Here is a 12,310-nt window from a genome sequence, read left to right as displayed (position 1 = left end):
AGCACTGCGAGGGCTGTGTGCCAACACTCCATTCTAGGGGACTTGACGCCCCGGACGGGCCCAGCGGGGGTGCGCACTCTGTGGGCCTGGCAGACACAGTTTTGATGCCCTGAGTGGCGGGCAGGACCCGAGTCTGGGATTGCAGAGCCATACAGCGAGCCATGGTGGCCAGGCTGCACACACCTCACCTCTGGCCGTGCGGCCGCTTGGGCCTGACCTTCCCACTGCCTCCCAAATCTCCCCTGGTGCACCGCCTTGCCTCACCCAGGGGATTCTCAGCCTCCAGGTACGTCCCCTCCTAAGGTATCTCCTCCACAGGCCTGCCTCTGCAAGAGGTGGACACCCATGACCACCACGTGTTCATCTGGTATGGAAAAGGAGATGACTGTGTTTATTGTCAAGGACTGAGAACCAAAGTTTGCACTATACAAATGTGGAGGCGGAAGGGGGCGGGTGGGGTAGAGAGGAGGCCCAGCATATGCAGCATCGCCCAGTGCCTCAGCTTCCTGTGCTGCACCCTGCCACCCTCCTACCCCCAGGCTGAAGCAAGCCAGAGATGGCCTCGGTGTATCAGCTGCTGCACGGCATGCAGGCTGGAGGGCTATTTCAGACTGTGCTGGGGGGCCCGGCCGCCCGGGGGATGCTGACGGTGGCCCACGTCGCTCACTGGTGCCAGGCCCCTGGCTCCTTAAGTCCTGGGCCTCTCCTGAGTTTCGATGACCAGCCGGTCTGTCGAGTACAGCTGGCTGATGTGGACCTGAAGAAGAAGACGAGACATGTTAGGAAAGTGGCCTTCATCTGCTGGAGGAGCAGCCTCTCCACGCAGGTCCTGGCCCTGGCACAGGGCTCCTCTCGGACACTGCCGTGGCTAGTTCCTCGCATGCCCATGGCCATCCCTTCTTGGGTGCCTGGCTGCTGGCTGGAGGCAGAGCCACAGGCACAGTGCCGAGAACTCCCCATCATGTGCCCTTCCTTCCTGTAGAATAGCTTCTCCCACCAGGAAGGGCTTTCAGCACCCAGCAGCAGGCACTGGGGGCGGTGCGGCTGGCATGCTTGCCTCCCACCTCCTTCGGCTTTGCTCTTCTGCGTCCACCGCACAGGCTGAGGCCACAGCCACCACCCAGGCCACAGACCTGCCTGCCTTTGGAACACAGTGTCTTTGTCCTTGATTTCCTTTAAAGGCACTTCCTGAGTGCCTTTCAAAGGCCAAGCAGAATGGGTAGTGAAAGGGCTGGGCATTCGGCGGCCATTGGCAGCTCTCTATGAGCCATCTGGGGCAAGTAATTGCTCTTGGCAAAGGTAAGTGAGAGAAAATCCCCCAGGGCCAGAGCTGCTTAGGGCCAGAACTCAGATCCCCTGTGTTTTTTCCGCTGGCCCAGGACAAGGGACAGAGCACTGTTATGGGGGAAGGCTTTGGGGAGGAGTTCTTCCACCAGGGACAGCTGCAGGGACCACTGGGGTCCCTGCTTTCCAGTGGATGACAGTCCCTAGCAAGCTGTGGTGTCAGAGTAAGCCAAAGAAAAGGTGAGGGCACCAGAAAGAAAGGATGGAGTGAAGAATAGCAATTTGGGGAGTGAGCAATCGCGCAGGAGTTGTCAGTCGTGAGAGAATCTGCTACCTAAGAAAAAGTGCTATGCTGCACTCAGCACAGTTCCTGGCAGAAACCACGGTGTGGCTGCTCCTGTCCTCAGCTCTCCCTCTCGTCATCAGCTCAGGTGACACTGGGACCAGCGGCGGGGCAGGGAGACCTGGGTGCTCTGTCTCTTAGGCTGCTGCCCACACTGTGGAGCTGGGGATTATGCGGCGCCACCCAAGGTCAGAAACCATCCCAAGCTCTGGGCCCACTGGGATAGCATTTCTTTGTTTTCTCCTTTTCCTCATTCACTGTCTGGGTTTACAGTGGCTCCCACTAAATCCTGACAGATGGATGGTGGCAGCAATGGTTTTTCTTGAACCTAAAATAGGTTGCTGGGTGAGCTGAAGCCAGGTGTCCCCTACGGAAGAGGCGGCCACAGTGCAGATTACATGATGTTATTTGCACTAACAAACTCCCACAGACTGATGGGCCTCTTACAGAATGACTTTGAAAAAGAGAAAGATAAGACAGCAGTGGTTCTTTAAGCAGACCCCCTTTGGGAGAGATGCCCCACACTTCAGGGGGGCGAAACACAGATCATCCTGAGATGCGCAGGAGGAGCTCTTGGCAGCTGTTGGACCCAGGACCAGCTAGCTGCCTTGGAACAGTGAACTCTGTCCTGGTGAGGAGCAAGACGCTGGAGACAGAGTTCCTACGCTGCTGGGGCCTGAGCCTGCTGGAGGCTTCTACCTCTGAGTCAGGGTGCTGCTGGCTGTCCTCAAGGCCACTTTGGTTAGCAGGAACCCCAGGGTCTCTGTCAGCCCCGTGCCTGCTTCTCACACTGGAAGGATGGAGCCCAGAAAGACTCCATGTCCCTCCCCTTCCCATCTGAGCAAGGGGTGGGGGTGTGAGCTGGCTGAGGGCCACTCCCTGCAGACATGGAGGGGACAAGCACTCCTTCTGCAGCAACGGGGCGCGTGGTCCGCTGCCAGCAGCCCTGGAACGGCCCTTGGCCCTTCTCCATTCTAACCTCCTGCTACCCACAAGCCAGCAGGGCAGCACACATGGCACGCATGTGGGGCGAGCTTGCGCTCCTGTGTGTGTCCCACCTTCACCCCCACAGCTCTGGGGCCTCCCCAGGGACGGGGCCAGGGACAGGCACAGACAGCGTGCTCTGCAGACTCCTGGCTGCCCGTAATAGGGTCTCTCCCTTTCTTTTTTTGTGGTGCTGGAAATTGAACCCGGGGCCTCAGATGCTAGGCGAGCATTCTACCACTGAACTGTATTCTTGGCCCTTTTTATTTATTTTTGAGACAGTCTCAACAAGTTGCCCATTTTGGCTTTGACCTTGTGATCCTCCTGCTTCAGCCTCCTAAATAGCTGGGGTCGCAGGTGTGCAGTTCTGCGCAGCATAAACATTTTCCTATTTAAATTCCTGTTATGATCCTTATGCCACTAATGTCCTTAGAGGGGTATTTTTATAACAGTATCATATTTCTTTGTGAACAAGTAAGTATTCTCACACCATGAATGTTTACATTGTTTCCACTTAATGTTAGGGCTACCATTCATACGTAAGCCTTTGATCCCAAAGAATTCTAGAAATGGAATTACTAGGTAAATGGGTGTGAATATTGATATCCTACTGGAGGCTGGGAATTCCTTGTCAGTGTTTTGCTTGTTGGTCAACCCGGTGCTCCCTCTGGTGGCCAATCAGAGGGTTTTCTGGGCCTGTGTGTCCCCAGGCAGCATGCTGACCACTGATGCAATGTTGATGGCCCCGCCTGCATGGACTGTCCCTCACCAAAGCCTCAGGGGACAGCGAAGGCTGGGGGCAGGGGCCTCTCCTGGAGCGTGCAGTCCTGCAGGGCAGCGATGGGTGCAGGGGCCTGTGCAGAACGCAGGATGGGAGCAGGAAGCAAGCTAAAGAGCCACGTTCTAGGAGAGCTGAATCAGTTTACAGTGAAGCATCAGTAAGAGTTTCTGAATTTGTGTTTTCTCTGGGATGAAGACAGGGCTTCACACAGGTTAGGCAAGTACTCTACCAGATTCACCCCTCCCGCTTCCAAGATTTTTTTCCAAGTATAACTTCACAGATTTGGAGGAAAAAGGAATGACACTGGCTACCTATGACCTTAACAGTGCTAAGAGAGTTAAGGGGGCAATGTGTCTCTGATTGGGATCCTTCACTGGTGACTCAGTCTTCCTCTGTGCCCCAAGCCTCTCCCTGACTTCCCTAAGATCTGCGGGTTCTGACCCGCGTGTCTCTCTCTGCCCAGGCTGCTCTTCCTGGTGCCCCCTGCAAGGGCTGTTTCCCCTGGGAACAGTTAACCACGTGCGTGTGCATAGGGACCCTGTGGCTGTAACCAGCAGAGCCTGCCTGGCCCGTTATGGTTGGTACACTGCGTCACCTTGAAGTCTTGGGGCTTCACCAAATAACCTAGCACTTCTACATCCTGGGGTATAAAGGACATGCCCTTATGCTCTCGGATGTTTACTGTGTCAACCTGAGAAGTTTATAAGGTTAACTAAGGGGCTCAGTAGGGGGCCAGGGTCCTCACTTGGTAATCTTCCTAAGCTTGTATAAGAAGAGGGCACAGAGAGGTGTGGGTCCTCTTTGTCCCCACTTGCATTGACTTTAAGGGAGGGAAATAGGCTTGCCTCTTCCCCCTGAGCTCTTGCCATCTTCTGCCGCCATGAATTGCTGCCCCTGTGCCAAGCCACCCCGCCTGGAGCCAGCTGATCACGGACTGAAACCTTTACAAAGTGTGAGCTAAATCAACTCTTTCTCCTTAAATTTTGGGTGTTTAGTATTTTGTCCCAGCCAGTGATGGGGGGGGCGGCGGCGGGGGGTGAGAGTGAGGGAGAAGGACCAAGAGCGGCGGCGGTGGCGGCAGTGCCGTTGCACCATCCCTGGCTTCAGCTGTCTTCCATGGAACAGTGGTGGGCATGAAGCAGGTGCTCAGAAGTACAGTCATGGCCACAACATGATGTCTGGGTCGGATCTACCACCAGTGACCTTACAGTGGGTTTAGTTTGTATAAATACATTTTTATCCTGTTTCTGTAGGGATGAAACTGGCTACGTGCATTTCTCAGGACAGAACATCCCTGTGGTTCAGCAATGCACAGCTGTGCCTGGTAACTAATACTACCACCCTCTCCTACTCCGTGCCATACGGCCCCATGCCGACTCCTACCCAGGCCCACATCCTTCACCGACTGCAGGTCGCTATGGTGGAAATACAGAACGGATGAGCGCAAGCAACAAAAACAGCACCAAGAATGTTCAATAGTATTCAATAGAGCCCAGTCACTACAGATGACAGAGCAGAGGGCTTAAGGCCATAAGCCAGGGCTATAAAGGATTAACAGAACAATTACAGGAGAGCTAAGGGAAACAGTTCACACAGGGAAGAAATGCTAAAAAGTTATCTCCGCGAGGCCAGCGGAGCCCAGGCTGTGAATGTCTGACAGCGGTGCCAGCACACTTACTGTCCTATGCCACCACACACAACGCTGGCCAAGAAAACCTGATCACGCTTTCATCCCATGAACTCCAGGAAACTGCAGAGTGTCCTTCAGTGAGACACACAGGTTGCTCAGCAGCAAGTACCTGGGATGAGGACAGCCTAGAAGCACAATGAGCTCTGAGACTCGTTAGACAAAGGTGCTGCAAGGGAAGGGACAGCGCCCAGGAGCACACCTCAAGAGTTTCAGGTCTCCCCTGGGACTCTTCTCAGGCAGCAAGCAGTGCTCTGTCTAGTCCCTGGGTCCTGGGGGAGGGGACCCAGCTCACCTCTGCCCCTTCCTGTTCTTCCCATAGTGCATCTGGGAATCGAATGTGACTGTAGACATGAAGAAAAGTTACCAATTGCACCCGTGCCTTCCCAGGCGCCTGGTGTGTGAAACACTGCATGCTGCTGGGAGGATTAGGGCAGTGTCAGGCACACAGCCAGGGCATGATAAATGCCACTCATGTGCAGAGCTCATCTGACAAGCACTGTACCATGAAGCGGGCGCATGGTGCACACCGGTAAGCCCACTGCTCTGGGAGGCCGAGATGAGAGGATCACAATTCAAGTCCTGCCCTGGGATCGTGGCGGGACACTATGTCTAAACAAGTAACAATTATCACTGTAGGGAAGGGCTGCTCTGGAGATGGCTTGCTGGGCTGGCCCTGGCCCTGATGGCCGAGACAATGCTGTGCTCGGCTTTGCTCGGAGGCTCACCTGCTGCCCAGGGAGTGCTGGCACCTCCAATGGCAGAGAGGCCTGGTGTGAGAAGGGGGTGGCCGGTACCAGAAGGTGCGGGGCAGATGAGGGCACTGGGTTTGTTGGACAGGTGGGGTGTGCACTTTGGGGGCTCTCTTCTCCTGGGGAGTTGGTAAAATCACTCAGGTAGGGGTTGTCACTGGGCTGACCAGGGACAGTGCCAAGTCTGCTTTTGATGCTGCCGCCGCCAGTACTGATCATGAAAGCAACAGTGACTTTCAATGAGCATTTATTATGTACCTGGCACTGTTTTAAGTGTTTCAGCATCTCTTTTAGACTCTTAATCTACCATCATCATCCATTTATAGGCCTGGACAGACAAATTCTACTTTGCTTTCATTTCTGCTTTTGGCCCAGCACCTCAGTGAACCACAGCAGACAGAGAATGAGAAGAAGGTAGCAGCAGTCCCTCCCTCATTGAGGTCCCAGCACCGACCATCACCATTAGGGCTCTGTCACAGTAAAGTGACTAACTACAAAAGCTTGTTTTTGAAATACATTGGTTTTTAAATCTCGTATTTTACACTTCTAATTTTGTAGATAAGCAAAAGGAACTAGGCATGCATGAAATGAGAATACTTTTCCCATTTTTTGTGTATAACAAGAGGAATTCTGAAACAGACATGACTACTGACCTCAGGGTTTTCCTCTAAAAACAACTGTTGGGCTGGGAAGATGGCTCAGTGGCATAAGGGCCTGCCTGAAAAGCACAAGGCCTGGGGATTCAATCCCCAGTATCAAGAAACAAAACAAAACAAAAACTCAGCTCTTGGGCCCCACGCCCTTTTTTTCTTTCCAGATTCCAGTAGCTTTGTTTTGCAAAGTATTTACTTATAAATTTACTGTTTTTAATCAGTCTGGATCCTTGAAAATCCTCCATCAGTTACAAGCATTAGCTGAGAAAGGAATCTCAGACAGCCCAGGGGCAAAGCTTTTGTGCTCTCCTCCTGAGCTAACACACTCTCTTCCCTTCTACTTTCCAGTCCTGATTTTGAGAGAATGTGGATGGGGTGGTGGAGAATCCACCCAGTGCTACAGAGCACAGGCGCACCAACAAATCCATGGTCTTTTCCCTCATCCCATGCCGCAGTCATCAATGACACATCCTTGCTTGTAGGGGGCAGGATGTACCCGTCGCTGGCGTGCACAGACAGAAGCCCGCTCTCACTGGCTGCCCCAGAACAGATAGAGTCCTGGGTTAGATGAGTTTAGGATGCTCTAGCCTATCCACTGTTCTCTCTTTGGGGGCCACATTGTTGGCTTTTTTTTTTTTTTTTCTTTCATGTCTTAAGTTTATTTTAAAAAATTAGCACCACATCACACCACTACACCACACCATACCACATACCACACACGGCACCAAACCACCCAGTCCTGCCCAGCCCTTGCTTCTGCATTCCAGGTCCTTAGAACAAAGGGAATGATTTGGATTTTGGATCCAAATTTTAATGGATCTCAAAGAGTTGCAGCCTCCCAAGAACCTAAAGGGGCTTGCACGCCGCCAAGCCTTCTGTCTGCCAACTCCTGCGGGATGAGCCCTCTCGGAACCTCCAGGCTGCGGAGAGGCCTCACAGGTCCATGCATCGGAATTTAGGCCTCTCTGCGAGGCCTAGGCAGCGCGCTGCTCCGTGGGATGGATGCCCCTAGGCAGGGCTCATCAGGGGGCTGGGACTGACACGTTTGCACCTAACACTGTCGGTCTTTTCTCCCATAAAGCATGAAACCAGGGAAGCTGCTCTCCCGCCAGTGCACTGCAGGCACAGGCCTTCTGGAAGGCAGGCTGGGGTCACTGAAGCAGAGGGGCAGGTCCCGTGTCTCTTCCTCACCGTGCTGCGTAGAGGCCTCCACTGAGCTGCATCTGCAGCTGCAGGGGCTGCACTTGCTTCCACACATGCCTGGTCCTTACTGGGGCAGTGCCGCGGCCATGGCCACCTGCTGGTCTAGGCCACTGCTCCAGTGGAAGCCAGTTACGAAATAGGACGGAGGCACTGCTCTCCTAGTACCCTGTGCACCCAGCAGGGTGGTGAGCTGGCCACACTGGGAGAACGGTTACGACAGCACCAGCCACCAGCCAGGAGTCCCTGGGGCTGCGTGGCAGCATTGCGTAAGGAGGGCTCTCCCTACGACAGCACCCACACAGCAGGCCCTGTGCCACGTGTTGGCTGCTGTCACTCAGTCACCTGGCTCTCTTGGAAATGGCCAGAACTCAGGGCCACACGTCATGGTCAGAGTAAGACCTGGTGCTTCCCCGGTGGTGAGCACAGAGCCCAGGCAAGCTGCCCAGACAATGCCCTGTCAGAGGTCACACTCCTGCACAGGCGGAGGCCCCAGTGCTGTCATATGTGAGCCTCTGGACTCAGGGCTCCAGGTCAGCGAGGCCACAGCAGCAAGGGCATGGTTCTGGCCCACTATAATTAGTCACAAGTGATGGAAAACCCCAGCTGACGATGACCTGGGGAGTCTCCGGTGGTGTCGGCTGGGTCTGTGCTGATCCCCTGCTCTGCGGAGTATCTTGGTCACAGCAAGCACTCCAGGGCAACCAAGCCATGTCTGGCTGCTCTATGATTTCAGGGACACTTCTTTGAAGCTCATTATTTGAGACATCATTTCTGTGAGAGCCCTAAAACATAGCAGAACCCCAGTCATGGCAACAGCCCCCAAAGTGAAGTTTAGGGCTGAAGAATGCTGCCCAAGAAGGACCCACCATCTCCCCTGGATCTGTTCTGGTTTGTTTTAAATTCAGGCTGGTGAAATTGCTTTTTTACTGGTTTCTTTGATGAATGAACTGAATGCCTTTAGTTCTCAGGAAGGAAGAGATCCCCATGAGAGATGAGTGCCCCCTGCTTGGCTGTGCCCCCTCTTCTTGGGCACCCAGGGTTTTCCAGAAGCTTCTCTTGGATAGTCCACTCCCAGATGTTTCCTGACTGGATGGCATTGTGGGTGGCACTGCCCTACCTCTGCCCTCAGGGTCTGACAGTCAGGTAAACGCAAGACACACAAAACCATACCACAAACAGACAGGAATCCACTCTGCACAGTTTTCTTCTACTTGCTCTTCTTCCTGCCCCACATCCCGAGCTTCTGTGTCACCAGGCACCATCTGGGTCCTCTTGGCCCTCATGGCACCATGTTCCTCTGCTTGCAGCCCCACAGGGTGGGCTGCATGGTGTGCAGGGACTCTCGAATGGGTGTCAGCAGCACCCTCTTCGTTCCTGGGGCTTGGGACCCTGCAGGACGGCATCACACCAGAAATATTCCTGGGGTCATAGAGCACTGAGGCAGCTGATGACCTGGCTCACGCATGCCTCTTCCTCCAGCAGTCAGGCTGCAGAGAACCCCTAAATGGTCACTAAGAGGATAATACCATTGTGAGATGGACTGATGGCCTCACACGGCCTTGGAGGGACCCCTGGCCTGCACATGTGATCCCACTCCAGCCTGCTTCTGGGAACTCAAAGAAACAGCCGTCATACAAAGTGCAGAGCAGGGACGCAGAGGCCAGCAGTGATGGGGAAGCGAAGGCATGGAGCCTCTCCTTCCCAACTCATGCCCTACACGTCCTTTCTCAGGTCCCCAGATCCCAGGGAGAGGGGAGACTTCCCAGAAGTCTCCTGGCCACAGGAGGACTGCAATGCAGGTAATTTCCTAACCTTGGGGAACCACTGCCTCAGAAGCTCCTTGTGTCAAACACCTATTCCATCATTCTTGCCTCTTTGCAAAGCAGTTCTAGAAGTCCTCTTTCCCGAGTGTCTTTAGTCCTGTGGTGGCTGCCTACAATCGATTCAAAATATCTTTCATGGTCATTTTGACTTCAGGGAGAAACAGACTTGCATGGTGCCAGATCTGGTGCATATGGTGAATCAGGACACACATTTCCTTTGGATGGCAACAGCATTCACTGTATTTTTCATCACACCTCACAAAGGCACCCAGGAAAAAGGATTTCCAGAAAGCAGAAAGGGAGTATTTTGGAGTTAGTGGCAAAGCATCTTTTCCAGTATTTCACAAAGTTTGAACTTTCTGTTATTCTGACTATACAGCACAGATGAGCCTTGGTGACATTATGCGACGTGAAAGGGGAAAGGCATCAGGCTCAGGAGGTCACATGGAGCCCACAGAGACAGGACGGAGGGGATGCAGGGTGGCTGTGAGCGCGTGTGCGCCCCCTTCCGCGGCGCCCTGACACAGGGATCCCCGCTGCCCTCTCACAACTAGTGTGCACTGATTGCCACCGGCTGCATTTTATGGTTGAGGAGCTCAACAAAGACATACAGAAAGTGCTTAGCACGTGTGAGGCCTGGGGTTTGGTCCCCAGCTTAAGCACAAGTGGCTTGAAGGTTTGGTGTTAGGGCCTCGGTACCGCCAGGACTCGTGATGTTCAGGGCCACACATCCAGCGCTTCAACACGACCAACCCAAACCGAGGTACTCCATACACGTGGAGTCCACACAGGGCTTCGAAGACAGGAGAAAAGGAACGCAAAATAGCTTAGGGCTTGCTACTGATTACGTGCTGAGAGTAGCAATATTTAGATGTAATGGGTTAAAGATAACATTATTAGAAGTACATTTGCCTATTTCATTTTACTTTTTGAATTGACTATTAGGCAATTTAAAATTTGCCATCTGTACTTATAGTTTGTGTTGCATTTTTAATGAACAGTGCTTATCTATGTTTTAATTTTTATTTACTTTTAGAGGGGTTTAAAGTGGTAAAATATAAATGATATCATGTCACAGTTACCATTTTAAACTTCTGATTTTCCTTTTAAATAAATGCACATTCACAGAATGTGGAAAAGGCAGCAGGGAGAGGCGTTGCGGACCCTGTACTGTTGCCCTGAAGCGCCGTCCTGCAGAACCACAGAGCAGCGTGAGGCAGGAGGCTGGCTGCCACACCGTCCTTCCACACTGCTTTGTGGAACACTCATTACCCCTGGTGAGGAAGAACCTGAGCATGTAATGGGAAATGGTGCCTTAAAATTGTTGATCCTCTATAAAATAAATATCGCCCCTCCTGGAACAATAAAATTAAGTGGAAATCCAAATGTAGGTTTCTTGCTGTCTGCGAAGTCGTATTTCACAATCCTGCGAGTGTGCAGAGAGCTGCGGTTATACTCCCTCCCGGAGCTGGGCACCCCTGCTCCTAGATGAAAGTGGGGGTGCCAAGAGGTTGGAAATAAGCACGGCTGAGGCCTCCCAGACCCCACCACATCTCGGGCTTACCAATCAACCACTAGGGGCTGAATGAAGCTGTGAGGCCTGGCACCGGCTGGGCACACTGCCCTCCGGGAAGTCACAGCCACAAGGCCGCTGGCTGATCCACAGCAGAGAAACAGGACCACCTGTCACTTCTGTTCAGGGAGAGAAACTGTACCTGAGGCCCTCTGGCGCTGCTTCTAACAGACCATCGGAGTCCAGTGGGGCTGGAGTTGACACCTCCCTCTTCCTTCCCTCTCAGTGACTGTCTTTTGGTCTGATCTCCTGAGCCCTGTTCCTGTTCTCTCTTCCACACTTCCGATGTCTCCTATGGCCCTGGATATGAGTCATGCAGGAGACGACCGTAGCCATTATCCCTGCTGCCTTATAGCTGTTAGGACAGGGAGGCCCCTCCCTAGGGTCCAGGGCTGTGGAGATGTGGGCACCACATGGGAGTGGGCCTTTGCCTCCTGGAACCTTGGATGAACCGCTCACATACGAACTGTTCAGATGCTCCCTCTGCCTGCCCACAGAGGACTGTCCATTATGGAGTGACCACCTACACGCGAGCGCTGCTTCGGAGGCACTGGCGCAGCAGGTGACAATTTTGCCCACCCTTCCAGGCCCATCTGCCCGTCCCAGGGGCCTTAGCTTGGCCCTGTCTGCAGACCTTTCTGCCTTAAAATGTTGTCACATTCACAGGTTCCAACATAAAGCAGCCCCTGCCAGGCCAAGTCACAGACTGGTCCCTGGAGAAAGAGGCTGTGTGGGAGGGCGGCTGTGCCCAAAGGTCTTTCTCAATGTGTCTTCCCTACAGCGTAGGCTCCAGAGGCAGCTCAGGTCCCCGGATGCAACCTTCAATGTGAATTAACCCTGACGTCTCTGTGGGCAGTAGTAAAGGATTCTGGAACACACTGCCCTGCTCAGGCCCTCTTCTCTGCCAAGAGGCTGGTGAGGCGGGGTCTCAGCTGGGACGAGCACGGCTTCCTATTGCAGGGCCTCCATGGAGAGGGGACCCAGGGACAGAGAGGCTGGCACTGCTGCCACTGCTGTGCCACTGTGCTGGAGCAGGCACCCTTACTGTGGCCACCTCTACACCTGCAGTACAAGGGCCCCCAACACCAGAGCTGCATCCAGGAAGGTGGAGAAGGAAATGCAACAGGCCTCAGGGAATCGGGGCTAGCAAGAAGGAAAGGGCACTGAGCCGGCTGCCTCAGCGCTAGAGCTGCTGGGAGAGTGGACACACAGTGGTGCATGCAGACT

At 53.6% G+C, this 12,310-nt stretch overlaps 1 protein-coding gene across 1 annotated transcript in view; it reads right to left on the bottom strand.

The window, feature by feature from the left end:
* Nucleotides 1–363: 363 nt before the first annotated feature.
* Nucleotides 364–12,310, bottom strand: part of Lyrm4 (LYR motif containing 4) — a 119,167-nt gene continuing 107,220 nt past the window's right edge. The window contains exon 3 of the mRNA XM_004628384.2: nucleotides 364–757. Coding sequence (XP_004628441.1) covers nucleotides 689–757 — 69 coding nt within the window. The 3' untranslated portion in view covers nucleotides 364–688. The remainder of the gene's footprint in view (nucleotides 758–12,310) is intronic.

The sequence above is a fragment of the Octodon degus genome, unplaced genomic scaffold, assembly GCF_000260255.1.
Source record: "Octodon degus isolate 3935 unplaced genomic scaffold, OctDeg1.0 scaffold00023, whole genome shotgun sequence".
NCBI classification, from domain to species: Eukaryota; Metazoa; Chordata; class Mammalia; order Rodentia; family Octodontidae; genus Octodon; species Octodon degus.
This window is presented reverse-complemented; position numbering and strand designations above follow the sequence as displayed.